Raw genomic sequence first — 20541 nt, forward strand, 5'->3', positions numbered from 1 at the left:
TTTATTATCCCTTACGTAAAGCACTTTGGGTGTAAAGCAATACACAATAAAGCACAATATAAATGCCTCATTCATTCATATCAAAACGTTTCTGGTCAGTAATGATAAACAGTGGCAAGAAAGGCCTGTTTATGACCTCAGGCTCAATACACTACCGGACATCATTTCCTACAACTATCATTCTTAAATGTACGTAAATATTTTAACCGCAATTGACTGTTAAATTTGTTTGCATTTGCAGGTATTGAAAAATTTATTTAAGATTGCGAACAAGTGTATAGAAAGGAATCCAATTCATTTTCAATTATTTTAAGTATTTATGTGTGCTATGTTTTATTTTAAAGAAAGCTTAAAATGAATTTATTGTATATTGAGTATCTCATGACCTGTTTCACATATGAAATGCCACACATAAGAAAGAAAAATCACAGATAATATGTCAATTATTTATCTTAGACCTCAAGGAGATTAAAAGAAAAGCAAATGGAAACTTTAATATAATCTCTGATATCTGCATGACATATCTGTGCTTCCTATATTAGTCACACTGGTGAGATTTTATTTTATTTAGGAAACCTAAAAGAGTAGCTATTGATGTAAATAGAAGACAACAAGACAATTCAAAACCTTTGGGTCTCTAGTAACTGCTAAACTGTTTTGCTCTAATGACTCTTAAGGACATAGTATCCTTTTGATTTTAACTTTTTGCAAAGGACATTTCTTGAACGGAAATATGGAAAAATCACTGTTCCCTCTCTTATATTTGTATAACCTGCACGGCAAAGAGTTGACTCAACCTTTATATTTCACATTCAGCTCATGTATCATTGACTCCACGATGCAACAGAATCAATGGCTGGAAGACACTCACAGACCCCACAGGGTCGAGCTGACACGTGCCTACGCCATCTGCAGACATATTACTCAATCCTTTAGCCTTCCTACAGTCTCAGTATGACCAGATCAGGGTCTGCGGGTCATTCAGAGGAGTAGAGGGAGGGGGCCAATGGAGGAGAGACACTCGTATGAGGGGGATTTCTGTAGGAGCTCCCCTTCCTCCATACATATTCATTGGAAACCCTGTTCAGCAGCTGCAGAACAACGTAGTACAGCCACGTAAGCGGTGATGTAGGAGATTGTGAGGGACTGGGGGGAGGGGGAAAGTGAGTGTGTGAGAAAGAGAGAGAGTGAGAGTGCGAAAGGGAGGGAGTGGAGACACAGGCAGAGCGTGAGCATCTCTTCCTGGCATTCTGGCTGTCAGTGCAGGAGGACAGAGAGAGAGAGAGCAGAGAGGAAAAATACAAGAGCAACATCATCAACTTATTCTTAAGAAGCAGCACAAGTCTTGGATATCTCAGAGCTTGAAGCCCTGGACCAGCGCCTTTACAGTTCCAAGAGTTTCCCACGTCGTCCATTCTAGACTTCTCCAGCCACCGCCATGAACTTCCTACGCCGTCGCCTCTCTGATAGCAGCTTCATCGCCAACCTGCCCAACGGCTACATGTCAGACCTCCAGAGGCCCGACCCAACTCCACCGCCTCCTCCCACCGCCAGCACCAAGACCCCTGCCTCCGGACCGACTCCTGCCCCGACTGCTCCCCCCACTGCGGCCAAGTCCCCGACCGCTTCTCCGGCACCTGAGCGACAGCCTGCACAATCCACCGGAACCGGATTCTTCAGCTCCATCACCAACGCGGTGAAGCAAACGGCGGCTTCGGCAGGACTTGTAGAGCAGAGTCCAGCGGTGGTGTCACGGAAGTTCAAAATCCTCCTGGTCATCGATGAATCGATGCATGATTGGTAAGTTTCAGTGACAGACTGTAACAGATTTTAAAAGATGCTGTATTTGTTTTGATAGTAGTTGCAGTAGTAGAACTTGATACAAAAACAACTCAGAGCTTCTATAAGTGTGCATGTTGTTCGTTTGTTCTTGTGTATAAGAGTTGCACAGTCCACTTCAATCCCAGCCTCTTGTTTTTTTCCAAAATGGACCTCTCGTGACACGCATGAGTTTAATTGGTCCCTTGAGCAGCTCCATCATTCTTGTGGCTCTTAAGAAGATGGCTTCATGCAAGCAGACTTGATTTACGGCAATGCTGCCAATAAACAAGATCGACCACCCAAAGCTTCTCTTCACGTTACAGTTTCAACCTTTTGTGCAGATTGTCTTCCTAATGGGTGAAAAGAGGAGAGTATAACTGTCACGCCATGAGCTCTGCAAATGCAGATGAATCATTGCCAAATGTTTGTTTGACCGGCAATGACTAGCATCCATGAATATACATGATAAAAGGTTAAACCGCTTCGAGTGCGGTACATTCCCGTTTGCATGATCATTTCTGCAATTCCTGTATTACAATGTTGACCAGTCAACCCCAGTTGCTATGCTCCAAACCAGTTCTGTGATTGGTTGGGAAAAACCCTCCCCAGCTGTACCTGATGAATGTTTAGTCTATACTACGTTAATAAGCTTAGATCGCAAGATTTACAAAGCAATAAACCAAGAAAAGTGCTTAGAGTAGAGGAATCACACCTTTCTTCTGCTAACTACAAGCATGAATATTTCAGTGTTCCTTGTGGATAACCAGCATGGTCTCTGTCTAAGAAGGTAAAGCCATCAGTGTTTGAATGCCATTGATTTTTCCATTACAGGAGGAGACCCTTGGGTCATAAATACTGACTTAATAAGCCAGTGCATTGCTTTATACATACTAGTCTGATTATTTAAACAAACCCACACAGAGTCCCTATAAATGTCTAAATTATAGTACTTAAATGAGTGATCTTAAAGCTAATGGTGGTTTTATTAGTAGTTCAGGTGTGAAGTCTGTTTGACAAAGTCCATTAAGTTGTGAGTTCAGGTTGTTTAGGTCACGCAAATTATGATTTCACCCTAGTGCGCCGGATACCACTCATGTGATTTCTGAATACAGTCCAGAAAGGGAAACAGTTGAATAACTTTTTTTCTGGCGAAGTGGCTAATTCTTTGGACTTAAACAATTTGTAGGTTTTCGTTTGATCTGCTTTCACTCCAGTGATGGTTTTGGTGTGGGTCTTCATTGTTGTTGTATGATCTGAGTACAATAGACAAACGATTGCTTCCGCGTCTCATCCAGCTCAGTTACATCCGGTGCACTTAGCGTCCACAGGGTACAGTGACGTTTTTCACTAACATTATGGTCAATGACGTGATTCAAATGATCAAACACCACATCAAACATCGACAACCAAAAAGGGAAAAAAGCTATGTGTTTCAAGCTACATCCAAAAATACGACAAAACAAATACACTTTTGTACTTGAGGCTTGATCACGGAGGCACTGTAGTGCTGTCGGTTTGCTGAATATTGAGCCTTTTTTTAGTAAACACATCCTAATCGCTTGGTGACAAATTACCTCAGCATCATGAAAGCAGAAGATTCTAGAAGAAGTACGTCATCACCCAGCGTGCATGTAGTCTATTCACATAGTAGATTTACATGTAGCATTTTTATTTTTGGAAGGCACTTTGATACAAAGCAACTTTTATCATTCTGTGTGTTCCCTGAAGGGTTAGAGTCATACAAAATTCTGAAAGATTGGGTTGGATGACACTGGCCTATTCTACTACAAAAAAAATCCCTTCTGCTAGCCTCTTTTAAACACCTTTCATCTATTTACAATTAACTTTCTTGACCAAAAAGTCAGGTGTCATTCTTTGCATATAATGTTTTAGCTGTATGAGCAAATGGGCAAAACTAAAACACTCACACTAGCATCTATGCCTCAGCAGTTACGTAGCTAAACCGCCGCGGTGAGTACACACCGTGGTCCACGCGTCATTGTTGACGCACATGTGCTGTGGTTTACAATGTCAAAATAAGACCTGCAGGGGGGAAGCATAGCACTCAGGTCGAGATAAAGAAACTGAAACAAATACTGTGACAGCCTAAGTGATTTTAACCTGATTAAAAATTAATTTGAAGCCTGCTGTGTCTCATCGTTGAAGCCACATGCAGGGCACTGTCTCGGTGGGAGTGCGTCTTGTGACGTGTGCCAGGAGATGCGCAGTGAATTGTGAATGTGCGGCGTTGAATAAAGACACGGACATCAGCCCTTTTTCTTTCGACAGAGCTTCCTGTCTGAGATGTATTTGTTTCCACCTGATGACACGCACTACGGTTACTCTTGAAGTATATTTCGGGTGACTCCCAGCATTAAGTGATAGGCCTAATGGTGTTATTTATTTGTTTTGGAAACCATCTTGTGAATCCCTTTGAGTGTAGAGGACACAGAGTCTTACATAACCGCCGGCTTCCATCACATGTAATTTTTTGCCACTCTGAAAGAAAAAGCTTCCTTATTTATTTCCCACAGGGTTTTGGGAGTAATTCTCTAAGACTGATTTGTGTCTGCTGATTCTCCTCTTGCAGTGCTTTAGGACGTGAAGGATGCCGCAATATTTCCTGAGACTGTACAGCACGTTGTATTCTGTAGAAAGAACTAAATTTAAATGAAAAACTGTAATAAATTCTGTAGTAGTATTATTAAAAGTATTACTAATAGTATTTTTCATGCGTTCCCCCTGATCTCTTATACGTAACACTTTTACATCATTCAGCATCACTCGGTCAGGTTTTGAACTCCAGAGCCCGGAGAAACCAGTGGTTTGATAAATATTGCTTTGAGACCCCCCAACCAACCCCTCCTGCAACCAAGAGAGAGTAAAGAATCCCTGTGGGTCATGAGAATTTACTGAGGGAATACAGGCTCTGCCCTTCACAGTCTCCTCTATGTAGATGCCCAGAGCGCAGTAGAAGTCCAGTCATGTGTTGCAGTAACGACTTAATGTTGCAGTAATGACAAGGGACATGGTGAATTCCATGGCATCATGAAGCATATTTAATAAATATAATTATATATAAATATATATATATATTATTGTAAATGTAAAATAATTTTTCTGAAAAAAAAAACATATGTAAATATTCTTGTATACTTGTCTTGTTCATTTGTTTCTTATGGTCCATTGGCAAATTGTCTTGTTTCTATCTTTACTCCAATCCCACTGTTGTAAGACTCGTGCGTGCAACAAGAAAACATAATTGGAGACTTTATTAATTCTAAGACTTTTCAGGAATTATTTATTGATGTTTGGTTAACTTTATAGTGCACAGGCTGGTTTTAAAGTCCTACTTTGGTCCATGGGGCGTCCAACAACAAGTTTACGTTCATACACGGTGTAATACACGTTCATTTTCCAATAATAGTCAGTTATTGTTACCTCACTTCTTGATGGACTCTCAGGTGATTCGTTCGGCCTTTCCTCTGTCTAATCCCCTCCTTTCTGTCAGACTACTCTGATCTGATTGGTCAGATGGTCTAGTCTGCTCTGATTGATCTACCGCGTGCAGTGTCGCAAATGGAACGTAGGCGGGCATTACACGCAGTGACGCAAATCCAACCCGAAACTGAAATTAGAACGACAGTTTGTGTGATTCACAGTCGACTCCTTTTTCCCAAGCCAATGACTTTGCTATTTGTTCATTTTTGACTTTATAACTCCGCAGACTGCTTAAATTCACACACAGTAACATTACACACTGCATGAAATGTCATTTTAAGGACTTTGTAATATTAACTCTTTATTACATGGAATGCTTGATTCTGATTGGCCAGTCGTGGCATTTGCAGGTACGTTATTCCCAGATAACAACCTCTCAAAACTAATTACCTGGATGCAGCAAATTATTTTGACGTTTCTTTGGAAAAATTTAATATGAATATGTTTTTTAATAACATAGATGACATTATATTTACAAATAATTCAACCATATTTCCTGTCCGTGACATCAGTTCTTTACTAAAAATAGAAAGTAAAAAGCTTTTCCTCGTGGAAGGTCTGCGTTCGTCTGCACAAAGCTAATCAAATATTTCAAAATCACATTTCATATCCAGTTTTTTCTCATGTTGTAAGTAGCCGTGCAATAAGCGAGATAATGTACAAGCAGCCAACTTGTACATCCGCTTTGCATCGATCCTGATCACACACATTATTTCTGAGTTGACAACCGGCTGCCTATACATTATACCTTACTTAACACATGGTTTGGTCAACTTAGACAAACCCCAACTGTTGGTTTAAGTTAACCTAAAAATGTCAACATATTTCTAGAGTATAGACACTACAGTTTGTGTAAAATCATATAGAATAAGAATAAATGATAGGGTTTTATTTTAAAGATTCTGAAAGCTTTTATATAACATTTTAGGGTGGCTGACACCAAGTAACCAGACTTTGATTCTTTTAATTGTGACTGTTTGTATGTTCAGACTCTCCGTTGTTCAGAGACCAGATGTGGCTGTGGAGCACGTGTCCCTCAACACACGGATATTACCTGTAGTGTAATTTCATCACGTCCATTCTGTGGCTTTATTGAATTGTGTCCAAACTCAATCACCATGTGCCTTACGACCGAGCTCTCTTTAGTTTAACATCTGTAACACATGGGTAAGCTGTTGCATCAACAGAGCCAAACTGTGTTTTTTTAGCATTTTAATAGCAATTAAATTGAATTTACCTAATAGGTCCAACATACAGTATGTGTTAGGTAGTACCTAGTGTATTAAACAGAGCCAAAAAACTGAATCTAATCTTTACCATGTGGGTACAACCGTTGGGTTGGCTGAATTCTCCTTTAGTAATCTCCTTCAGCTGTGTTTTCTAACTTTACGAGAACACGCGTTAAGTAGTTGTGCCGGTATTATTAACAGTTTATTAAAGCTTATCTACTCCCCATACATGGTATTTATCTTTCAGTTATTTTCTTCAGCTCACTCCACCCCATCCTTTCCAAGCACTACGTTGCCCGCACAGAACAAAGATAGTTTTACTTCTTTGCAAAAGGAGATAACGCATTTAAGAAAAGCTCTCTATAGAGAAGTTTAGGGCTACTGCGGAAACAACATGGTGAATTATGTAGATAGAAATAGCTTATTCTAAGGTAATAAAAACATAACGTTTATGGTGTGTTATGTACTTTATGTAAGGTCTTTGTAGAAAGTCTGAAGACAGTTCTGTACATAATATATTGCATTTCTGTCAATAGATCCTCAGAAAAATTACACACAGCACCTTAAAGGGGATAAAAACGCAGCTAAACCTTTCTGTTTATCATCTTGGCTTCACGAATATAGGGGTCTGTTTCACAAATCTGAAAGATTTTAAACAAGTAAATCTACTAAATCACAAGTACATACTATGGGTAAGCGGGGTTTTAAGACCATCTCTTGAAACTTTAATAATTTAATAGCAAAAGTGTTAAATTGGATTAATTGTATCTAAAAGTGTTTTAATGAAGATAGATATTGAAGAGGCGAATGAACCTTTAGAAAGGAAAAGCTCAGTCAGTAAACTGAAATCCAGGGCCGATTTCTCTTCCCGCATGGGCCCTACACCATTTCTGTTGGTTGCGCATGGTTAATTATGTCGACAGGGGTGGTTGTGTGGGGAAAACCTAAGTGTCATTTGCTTTCGTGTTTCCTACACTCGCATTTATAATTCATCAAAAGCATCCGTTACCGGCCCCAAACGATAGCGGCTCACCGGGAACATGCCCGGTATGCCAGATGGCCAGTCCGCCCCTGGTCGGTACAGTAAAGGCGCAGTTCACTGCAGTAAAACAAACATGTCAATGGCGATGGAAATGCTACAGATCTGCTAGGAATAATCACTAAACCCGGACTTTTATTAAACACTTCCGAGCGACTTTCATTTAAAGCTCCGATGACTATCTGCTGAATAATGAGTGCGATTAATACAAACTCTGAGCAAGTTTTTAATTGCCTTTTTATCATACCAGCAGAGTCTTAAGCATGATAGTACATCACCAAAAAGTGATTACAACATATCCGGCATTTTTATGTTTAAAAAACACAGTACATATTTATCACAGTGCATAACTCTGCTAGGATGATATAAACTGATATCACAGTGAATAAATTACTTGGAACTGTCATTTGAATGAAACTGTATTTTAAAAGGATATATATGCATATCATAAAGCCAGGTGTGTTTAGTTGACATGTCACTGTTGAAATAACACCCCAGAAATAACAACAAATGTCTGATCAAGCTACAACAGCGTGTCATAACATCCTGCTAATGACAACAAATCATAAACGATGTACCATTCAACGCTTCATGTCTAAAGATGTGATGTCGATCATCATATAGATGTTTCTATATTTTGTGTCTCATAGGTGTGTGTGTGTGTGTGTGTGTGTCCACATTGGGATATTTTATGAATGAGCTGTCATGAAAACCTTTAACTTAAGCTGAATTGATCTCTCTTCCTGTTTGAAGACTAGAAGTGTTTTGACACAGTCGTTGCTTTTGGACCTATCTTTTTCACTGCCAAATGAATACACATGAGTCTTGTTTTCACCTACATTGGTACATTAACCAGACTGATGTTGTGCACACAGGTGAACAACAGTGTTTTCTGTAATACTATATTTGCATTTTATCACGGCGTGTAGTATTTCTTAAACATCATTCATTTGAGTGCTGTTGGTGTAGAGGTGGTGCAGGAAAAACGTTCAGAGCATTTTCTGTACAGTGTTATGTTTGCATCTGCAGCGCTTCGACAACTGTGGAGGAACTGAACATCATCAAAAGACTCCATAGGAAAAAGGATCCGGCTCTTAATGAAACTCACTTTAGTTCACTGTGAAAATAACACAACGTAAATGCCAAATGATAGAATGTAAAAAAAGACCTTTGTCTTAGACAACCTGCAATTGCACAAACATCCAATTATGTCAAAGGATGTATTTGACTTCATTTATTTATGGCTGCTATTCAATGAGTTGAGGTCAATGGCTCAGACAGATGGGTGATTTTTTTCACGAGTCAACATCGGAACGTTTTCATTGCATACCTAGAGGAATTGTATTGTTACATTTCTTTCAAATTTCATTTAGAAAACTATTTTAATTATTTAAGACGCCAGGGTCACGACTCAACATGGTAATGAATAACAGGAAAGAAAAGTTATGGGTCACAAATAAATAGCCTGCGAACTCTAGATACAACACATCTTAATGTAAATCTAATTTTCAAAATTTTTCTTATATGTAATGTAAATCCTTTTTCACATTGTTTATCGACCTTCAGAAAAGCTAACTTAACATCAGCCATACACAAATTTGTGTCATCCAACCCACCAATTTGTTTTACATAACTTGATGTTACTCATAAGCGTATCGATCATTCGACGTATCAATAATTGAATCCCTGAGAGGTACAGTTAAATGTCAAGATTCTGCATTGATTTGCATTAGACTGGTTTATCAGCTTCCCTTCTAATTTTAGAATTGTTATAAACACGTTACAGCATAATGGAGGTTTTGACATGTGACAGGTGTTGGCGAGAATTTAATTAGAAGAGTATTGGAACAACATGATTGACATTTCCATGTGTGTAGTTAACAGGAGTTATGTGATGGTGTTGAGTGATCTGATGATTGTGTCCCTACAGCAGCGTTTCTCAAAGTGTGGTGTGGGCCCCACTGGTGGGGAATAGAGACATGACGGATGGGGCGCGACAAACGGGAGGAAATTGGGTCATTTTTATGAATTCCTTGACCGTGCACTCAAAACAAAACAACGACACATTTTAATGTAAGCCTTACATAAAACAACATTAGACTGCGAAGAAAATGTCACACGGAAGTAGCCTTGGAGAACGATTTCATGCCGGGATGTTAATTGGAGCGGCACAATGTGGAGAGGCAGTAGGCGGTGACAAGTATAAAAGTTAGCAATGGATAAGTTTGTGACATGGAATGAAAAGAAAACCGGAAATTCTGTACCAGCAGACAAAACCCAGACAGACATAGCCAAAGCTTTCCTGTAGCTCAGTGGTTAGAGCATGGTGCTAGCAACGCTAAGGTCATGGGTTCGATCCCAGGGATTGCACATACGTAGATACCAGGGGCGTTTCCTCCGAGGAGGCAAGGGAGGCAGTGCCTCCCCTCCGCCTCGAAAATAATCAATTGAGAATATTATTAACAGTTCAGAAATAAAATAGGACAGCGGATATAACGTATTGAGCTAAATATGAGATGAAACAGCGACCCCGCTCGAAAGAATTCCAAAGGGAGGCAGCGTTTCTCTTGCCTCCTCTAAGGAATTTTTCACACATAAACACTGAAATGACACTGGTTTTCTGACAAACACACTTGTTAATAGTGCAGAGATGAACAAAAATGACATGGGTAGAAATCTGCCTCCTAATTTTTTAAGTCCACCGCACACCACTGGTAGATACAATTGTATTATGCCAAGCGCATAATTGTAAATGGAAAGTGTATTACCATTTTTTTGGGGAAAGGTGGGGCTCAGAACCCTTCCCTACCTCCAAATGGGGAATGGCAGAACAAGTTTGAGAAACACTGCCCTACAGGAAAATGTTCGTGTAAACAGAACATCTCACCCTGGTGGCAACAGCACTTTTCAACTCTAAATTACACAGTTTATGCATAAGTAGTGGACTTCAAAACATATAGCAACATGCTAACCACCACCCAAAATACCATAGCAACATGCCAAACTCCCATAGCAACTGCATTGCAAGATTAAAGCTCCACTGCCGTTCCTTGGAACACGCAGAATTATATGATGTATTGACAATTTAACCTGAAAAATGCAGAGAGTAAGAGACATATAGAGTGACCCCGCCTACTTTTAAATAACCAATAACCAATAATAAACAAGTGTTACGTTTACGGCAGACATTCATCCAGGCGAAGTTGCATTTAACCATAGACATAAGAAATACATTTAAAGGGATACTTCACCCAAAATCTTTTATTCTGTCATCATTTACTCGCCTTCGAGTTGTTCCAAATCTCTATGAATTAATTTTTTCTGATGAACACAGAGAAAGATATTTGGAAGAATGCTTGTAACCAATGTCCTTTAACAACGTAGTAGCCACAGTGGTGTAATTGAAAAAAGTCAATTGAAAAGAAAAGTAAGTGTTACCAGTGATATCTGCCTTTCCATTACCATTCAAAATGCGGCAATGGAAATGGAATGGAAACACGTAAATTTAGAAAAAAAGTTCATACAAGTCACGTGGCATATAAAAAACGGCACACGGTCATTCGCGGGATGTTTTTGCAGAACTTTTGGAAAGATAGGATGAAGGAATTCATCTTTAAGTAATATCTTATATGATGTCCCAAATGCAGGAAAATGAGTGAGTGCAGTATGGAGATTCATTAGGAACAGTGAGGTAATATGAATATATATGGAAATATAGACATTTCTTATCACTCTTTCGTCACGGTAAAGTTGGTCATGCACTAAAGTTGGTTTGCAACCGGCCTTAAAACGTACGAAGAAAATGTATGGCCAGAATGACATATCGCGAGAAGAAAGAGCTGTTGTGCAGATCTGTGATGGAAACCTGGCTAGTGATGTGTCATTTGAAGCTTATTTCCATTGGGTTTACATCATTTAGGTTTGAACGTTTATATCTTCGAATTTTTCTCAGCTCATAGGAGCATCAGTTTATTGACGTCCTCAATGCTAACTTATTTTTCATAAAAGAAAACAACTTACATATTGATTTTACTGGGGCTTTAAGACCTCTGCATAGCAACAAACTAACCATATAGTAGCAACTGCATAGAAACATACTAACTAAATTCCTAAATCCTTAATGCCCTGTTTGTCTAATGATTTAAGCCCTATTGCTTCACGTGCCTTTCTGCTACCTGGTTTGATCCATTGCCGGTTTTATTGCGACTCTGATAACACTCACATCAGGAAACAAACCTTCATGCTTGAAGGATAAACTGTTGTGGGACGGAAAACCTCTTACAGGGGAGAATTATTATGAAGGATTTGAGAATAAAATACAGCGTACTATCATTTCTCTCAAGGTTAGCTGATGTGCAGTGTACAGATGCAAGGCTCTTTACAGGTGGATATATAAAAATAACGCTCCAATTTTAAAGTCATATTACAAAAGAATTGTGCATTATAGCAGGTATTATAAACACGGATTATAAAATCGATATTTTAACCACATAATGTGCAAACAATGTGCAGACGTTAAAGTGTGATGCAACCTAATATGGAAAAAACTGAGAAAATGTTTTATTGTTTTTCCAAAAATAACTGCATTTCATGACATGCATAACATAGAAAACAAACACAACCAACAATAATGATGCTTTTCCGCTATTCCCTTTGTCAAATTTGTCGTGATTTTTTTCTCACGGGGAAAACAACGATGATGTGATAATGTGTTTTAACAGTGTGAGGGGCGTTTGTAAATGAGCCGCGTCTTCATCTCAGTGGAATATTTGACTGTTTGTATTTTCAGCTGTTTTATCACAGATCATCGTCAGTGAGAGCGGTTTGACCTGCAGAAACCTGCCATGATGTGTTTGAGTTTTCAACTGCTAATACTGCACACTGAACAACATTGTCTCCCATCGTACGAACACAAAAGCCCTGATATTTCAGAAAAATAATTACGTTTTTGATTTCCACAGAATAAAATGCCACGTACAAGTTTGAACGACACGATTTGGAGATTTTAGATTTTGGATTTATCTCTTTATATTATCTATATAGTGGACAACAAAATGATCGGGGGAAAAAATCTTAGATTTGCTCTAAACCACATATTGTGTGATCGTAGTAACATTGAGATTGGAGGGATGGACTGTGTTGATTTGGGCCAGTAAGCAACCACATTTAGAAAACCCTGGCAACCAGCCAGAATACAGTAAAATATAAAGAAATGCCCGGCAAAATTACTTTTACTGTTAGAACAGATGGAGATGTTGAAATTATATATATTTGTCCCACTTCTGGCTTTAAAAAAAAGGTCAAATATTGTTCAGATAATTTCACAAGTTTTTGTCGTTGGTGAATGTTGAAAGACTGAAAGCAGAATCCTCTGATGTCCCTGGAGACTCCAGTAATATCAAAGCAGTGAAGATTGTATAAAGCACTAAAGCAAATATAAGCACTGCTATAATGTGTGGGGTTATACTGACTCCAAAAATGTTTTAATAAAAGGCTATATAAAAACAACTGAAAACAATGGAATATACAGTTATGTTATTAAATGTTTTTTTCTTGCTAACTATTTTCAAGACTCAAGGTTTAAAAATACAACCCCGATATTTTTCAGATGTCGTCAAAGTTACTCTGGGGTCAATTTGACCCCATACATAACAGGAGGGTTGAAGAGAAGAAAACCATGACCCTAAACTGCACATTATAAGTAGATGACTAGGCAAAACTGCCCTAGACCTAAAATGTCTTCTTGTTTAAACCAGAAAATGACATAAATATTCAATATTTAAGAACCAATAACCAAAAATCCATTGTGATACTGTTGATCTTTTGTTCTTCTGTGATTCTCGTGAAGCTCTCATGTTGTTCTCATCAGGTTTTATCCATAAACTGTCATGAACTCATTATAAAGAAGACCATCTTAGGAGAAAAATTTGAATTTAAAATGGTTTTGCATTTGATTTGAACACACACTAACATAATGTAAAGCTTCATCCAACACTGTTAGTTTTGGATAAAAGCATCTGTCAAAAGTTATAAATGTAAAATATACATTTTATTATGAAAAATATAAAAGGCTAGGTGCATTTTCACAAATCAAATACAGTTTGACAATCATACTCAGATGAGCTTATTCACTGAGGACAATCTGAGAGATTCATACACAGCGAGCACGGATCAAAGTGACTGTAAACAAAACACAATATTTTAAAAAACATATATGGGACAATTTATCATTGTTCGGAAATATTTTAACTGTCACTGATCTTAAACATTATACTACATTTAAAAGTGCCAAAAAAACACGCTGCTTCATATATAAGGATTACAGATGAAGGAATTTAGTTTTCATCAGATCTGGAAATCTACTGGAGTTGTGGGGATAACTTTAAGCTATTTGTACTCTTTCCTAGCATTTATGGACACAATATGCAATTTTTTGTAGAAGAGTTGAATAATAGAAAGTCTACGCATGGCATTGATTCCTTTAATTTAGCTGAAAACGCTCTCTTTTAGGTGATGTTTAGTGCTCTGTGAATCTATTGTGCGTTCCTCCAAACCGTTCACACTTCTAAGTGAAATCTTTACAGCTTCCCACGGATCCCAATCAGGACAAAAGCACAGCAATTCTGTTGTGTAATTCTTCAAATATGTTTATTTAGTTTGGGCGTTGTTTTGCACCATTTTCATAATGGAGGATGGCACGGTACAGTGAACAGTCTTTCATGAATGAGTTTATATAAGTACATTAAGAATTCAAAGCCCCGGGACACGCAACCAACACTGGTCCTCCGCCAGCTGGATGGCCTGGCTGAGCGACGTCGGCCGGTGACACTGGACCCACTTTGCGGTCTTCCTTGGGAGGCGTGCCACGAACTGCTCCAGTTTCACCATGTCGATGATGGAATCGATGTCCGGCTCCTCGGTCACCAGCCATCTGCAGCAGGCATCCTGGAGCTGTTGGGCCATCCCGAACTCCAGTGAGCGGAAGCATTGGCGGTGTTGTTCGGGACTCAGGCCGACCCGCTGGAGGTTCGCGTATACGAAGAGACTCTGGACCGGAAGCTGTTGGGCGGCCAGTTGAGCCTCCCCAGAGAGCAGCGGGATGAGCCAGGCTGACCAGTCATCCTGAGACCAGCCTGCGAGCTACGCATATCTTTCGAAAAGTTCCAGGAACGCCTCCGGATCGTCCTGAGCTGCCATCTTATGTAGCGGCAGATGGACGGGCAGGGGTGTCGGCCGCCGACGTGGTGGTGGTTCCTTTCGCAGCTGACTCAGCTCCGGAACTGCTCGCGGCCTTACTTCTGGGCCTGGATGAGTGCCTTGAAACCTAGCAGTGCCTGATGGTGTTCGTGATGAAGAACCGCGAGGGATTGAATCACCTCTGCAAATAGCGAGGCTGGCGAGGACTGCATGCTGGCTGCGGCTTACTCTTCCTTCCTGGGTTTTACACCATGGAACCCACGACAGTTCAAAAAACACATTTCTGTATACCGATGTAATAAAGATCCATAGAAGGGAAGGAAGGAGGCGGGAACCGGCGAACATTCAAACAATAAAACTTTAATTAAATAAACAATAAACACGGAAGTAACCGGCAGCCACCTCACGGTAGACTGCCGGCCATAAAACATACACAAACTAAACATATGTCCGGGCCCTGTCCTCTCTCGTCAGCAGTCCTGCCGAACATCCTTTTAAGCTCCCAATCTCCTCCGTGATAAGATGCGGGACCGGTGCGCGCACAGCTGCTTGCACTGATCACTCACGCCACGGGCCCCGCGTCACGGCTCTCGTCCCGCCTTCCTCACCACAACCGACTTGTACAGGGGGTTAGCAGATTGTGGATTGGCCACTGTGTTGATGAACTTGTCCAAATCCATACTTAAACCTGACCACCTTGTCTTTGCAGCTGGCTTTTAACCGTCTCCCCACCAATTACTGTAAGGAGACACAGGTGTTCACAATGTGTAATTGACCTACTTACACACCGCTTACCTCACCCTTTCGCTGCCGACCTCACTTGACCTCACTCCACACTTACGTGTCAATGTAAACACCCATACAGGACATTTACCATGCTGTTACTACAGTTCAAATAAAAAAATCATGGTCACTACAAGTGTACCCCAAAAAAACAGGGTACAGTTTCGTAAGGGAGTAACTTTAAGTGTGGCAACATGAACATACCTTTAAAATGTAAGCTATTGTGAGTTTGTTATAATGAATTCCTATGAAGAAAATCACTTGCTGCCCTCCATCGGCACTTCGCCCAGTGCCGTGACGTCATGTGCAAACAACCTATTATCCACTCAAGCTTGGTATCTAAAGCTTAGAGTTTCTGCTTTTGGGCTCATCTACTTTTAGCAATGGCCTGCGACAGCAGATTTCAGGGCCGTATGTATAAAACTTCTCCAAGAGTAGTCTTCAAATTTGACTTCAAAAAATTCTTAGGACTTTTTAAAGAGTAGGAGACTTTTGTAAAGAAGCTAACAGCAACTTTTATTAAAGTTTAAGACTGATTCTTCAGTCAATAGGGAGCCTGTAAGATTGAAGTCATAGCAGTATGGCTCCATTTATTCATGTATAAATTAAGACACTGCATAATTCAGACATTACATTATTGCATAATTTTTGTATTAATTTATATAGTTTATATAGTTAATTTATAAAAGTGCTATCCATAGCTTATTTGGGTCAAATAAACCCAAATTTAATTATTGGGCAAGTTCATAAAAATCAGTGTTGAAAACTTTCTGCCTATCTTCCCCTGATTTACAAAGGTTAGCTTATAATATTGATTGATTGATTGAGCTGTACAAGTTTGCGGGAAATTTAACATCGGTTGACTTATATTTACATTTAGTCATTTAGTAGACGCTAAAGACCTACAGAGAGTTCAAGGACCAATAAAGCGATATGTCAAACAGGAGCAATAATACAATTGGTGCTAATACAAAGTTACTAGTTTCAACAAAAGCCAGACCACAATCTGTTGAGAGAAAGAGAGAGAGAATGATAAAAACATAGTCAACTGCAATTTCATTTTAACAACAGAGATGGCGACAGAGATGCAAACGTTAAAATAAGCAGTTTGAAAATGTTATTTCGCATTATGCGCAAAGATATTACAAAATATATATCCGATCTGGCTTGTTTTCATACACTTTTATTGAGTTTAACAGTTAACTTAAATATACATGGTATCGGCATCTATAATGCCGTCTTATAACTCTTAACTAGGTTAGGAGACCTCTTCAGCTCTTCTAAATAATTTATGAGACCTAGTCTTAACACTTATGAACCTTTATGAATCACTGTTATTCTTAAGTGTAAGAATAAGAGTACAATTGCATCATTTTAAGAATCTTGACACACTTAGAGTAAAAATTTATTCAGAGTGGCTTTATACATGGGCCCTGGTTTTCAAATAGTTGCATCTCGACCAATATTGTCCTATTCTAACAAACCATACATCAATGGAAAGCTTATTTATTCAGCTTTAATATTATATAAAAATCTCAACTTGTAAGTGAAAATTGACTGGATTTGTGGTCCAGTGTCACAAATGAATTTGCAAGACACCTAACAGTGAGATGCTATTGTACCAGTAGGATGTTTTTGCTCTTCAATAAGTATTTAATGATAAGAAATGTGTGAGTAGATGTCAGTCAAAGGCTTTAAGTGCCAACTGAACAGCATACACGTCCCTGCTGCTGAAGGGTAAATCCATTCTCACATACAGATGGGAGGATTTGTGTTTTGCACTATATATGACTAGAATAATGAAAGGCCGCTAATGCCAGCTCATGCTAATTTAGCCGCTAATACCAGCTCATGCTCATTTGCACTAATGGACCACTTCCATAACTGCACTAACCTATCTACTGCACTGTAATTCTATTAACTGCATCTACTCATCTATTGCACTGTAACTTCAATAACTGCATTAACTAATCTACTGCACTGTAATTCTATTAACTGCATCTACTCATCTATTGCACTGTAACTTCAATAACTGCATTAACAAATCTACCGCACAGTAACTCTATTAACTGCATCTACTCATCTATTGCACTGTAACTTCAATAACTGCATTAACTAATCTACTGCACTGTAATTCTATTAACTGCATCTACTCATCTATTGCACTGTAACTTCAATAACTGCATTAACAAATCTACCGCACAGTAACTCTATTAACTGCATCTACTCATCTATTGCACTGTAACTTCAATAACTCCATTAACTCATCTACTGCACTGTAATTCTATTAACTGCATCTACTCATCTATTGCACTGTAACTTCAATAACTGCATTAACTAATCTACTGCACTGTAATTCTATTAACTGCATCTACTCATCTATTGCACTGTAACTTCAATAACTGCATTAACAAATCTACCGCACAGTAACTCTATTAACTGCATCTACTCATCTATTGCACTGTAACTTCAATAACTGCATTAACTAATCTACTGCACTGTAATTCTATTAACTGCATCTACTCATCTATTGCACTGTAACTTCAATAACTGCATTAACAAATCTACCGCACAGTAACTCTATTAACTGCATCTACTCATCTATTGCACTGTAACTTCAATAACTCCATTAACTAATCTACCGCACTGTAACTCTATTAACTGCATCTACTCATCTATTACACTGTAACTTCAATAACTGCATTAACTCATCTACTGCACTGTAATTCGATTAACTGCATCACTCATCTATTGCACTGTAACTTCAAATAACTGCATTAACTAATCTACTGCACTGTAATTCTATTAACTGCATCTACTCATCTATTGCACTGTAACTTCAATAACTGCATTAACTAATCTACCGCACGGTAACTCTATTAACTGCATCTACTCATCTATTGCACTGTAACTTCAATAACTGCATTAACTAATCTACTGCACTGTAATTCTATTAACTGCATCTACTCATCTACTGCACTGTAACTTTAATAACTGCATTAACTCATCTACCGCACTGTAATTCTATTAACTGCATCTACTCAACTATTGCACTGTAACTTCAATAACTGCATTAACTAATCTACCGCACTGTAACTCTATTACTGCATCTACTCATCTATTGCACTGTAACTTCAATAACTGCATTAACTAATCTACCGCACGGTAACTCTATTACTGCATCTACTCATCTATTGCACTGTAACTTCAATAACTGCATTAACTAATCTACTGCACTGTAATTCTATTACTACATCTACTCATCTACTTTACTGTAACTTTAATAACTGCATTAACTCATCTACCGCACTGTAATTCTATTAACTGCATCTACTCAACTATTGCACTGTAACTTCAATAACTGCATTAACTAATCTACTGCACTGTAATTCTATTAACTGCATCTACTCATCTATTGCACTGTAACTTCAATAACTGCATTAACAAATCTACTGCACAGTAACTCTATTAAATGCATCTACTCATCTATTGCACTGTAACTTCAATAACTGCATTAACTGATCTACCGCACTGTAACTATTAACTGCATCTACTCATCTACTGCACTGTAACTTTAATAACTGCATTAACTCATCTACTGCCCTGTAATTCTATTAACTGCATCTACTCAACTATTGCACTGTAACTTCAATAACTGCATTAACTAATCTACTGCACTGTAATTCTATTAACTGCATCTACTCATCTATTGCACTGTAACTTCAATAACTGCATTAACTAATCTACCGCACTGTAACTCTATTAACTGCATCTACTCATCTACTGCACTGTAACTTCAATAACTGCATAAACTAATCTACCGCACTGTAACTTTAATAACTGCATTAACTCATCTACTGCACTGTAATTCTATTAACTGCATCTACTCATCTATTGCACTGTAACTTCAATAACTGCATTAACTAATCTACTGCACTGTAATTCTATTAACTGCATCTACTCATCTATTGCACTGTAACTTCAATAACTGCATTAACTAATCTACTGCACTGTAATTCTATTAACTGCATCTACTCATCTATTGCACTGTAACTTCAATAACTGCATTAACTAATCTACTGCACTGTAATTCTATTAACTGCATCTACTCATCTATTACTCTGTAACTTTAATAACTGCATTAACTCATCTACTGCACTGTAATTCTATTAACTGCATCTACTCATCTATTGCACTGTAACTTCAATAACTGCATTAACTAATCTACTGCACTGTAATTCTATTAACTGCATCTACTCATCTATTGCACTGTAACTTCAATAACTGCATTAACTAATCTACTGCACTGTAATTCTATTAACTGCATCTACTCATCTATTGCACTGTAACTTCAATAACTGCATTAACTAATCTACTGCACTGTAATTCTATTAACTGCATCTACTCATCTATTACTCTGTAACTTCAATAACTGCATTAACTAATCTACCGCACGGTAACTATTAACTGCATCTTCTCATCTATTGCACTGTAACTTCAATAACTGCATTAACTAATCTACTGCACTGTAATTCTATTAACTGCGTCTACTCATCTATTGCACTGTAACTTCAATAACTGCATTAACAAATCTACTGCACAGTAACTCTATTAACTGCATCTACTCATCTATTGCACTGTAACTTCAATAACTGCATTAACTAATCTACCGCACGGTAACTATTACTGCATCTACTCATCTATTGCACTGTATGTCAGGAACGTGGTAGTGGAAGAACCCAATTGCAAGGCAGCGGAGATGAAGGGGTTAACGAACAGACTTTAATAATAAAACAGGAACAAAACAAACACCCTCGATGGGGAGAACACTATTAAACAAGACACCAACTGAAAACCAAACAAGACCAGCAAACACTCAATAGAATATCAGGAAACATGAACACTCCAACAGGGCAGGACACAAGAATATGTACAACCAAAGAGCACAAGACAATAGACAAGAGGGTATTA

At 38.5% G+C, this 20541-nt stretch overlaps 1 protein-coding gene across 1 annotated transcript in view; it reads left to right on the plus strand.

Moving 5' to 3' along the window:
* The first annotated feature begins 983 nt into the window (after window positions 1–983).
* The window catches only part of syn2b (synapsin IIb), a 73282-nt gene continuing 53724 nt past the window's right edge, over window positions 984–20541 (plus strand). The window contains exon 1 of the mRNA XM_079482550.1: window positions 984–1800. Within this exon, the coding sequence (XP_079338676.1) occupies window positions 1439–1800 (362 nt within the window). The 5' untranslated portion in view covers window positions 984–1438. The remainder of the gene's footprint in view (window positions 1801–20541) is intronic.

This window comes from Barbatula barbatula (assembly GCF_947034865.1).
Source record: "Barbatula barbatula genome assembly, chromosome: 20".
NCBI lineage: Eukaryota > Metazoa > Chordata > Actinopteri > Cypriniformes > Nemacheilidae > Barbatula > Barbatula barbatula.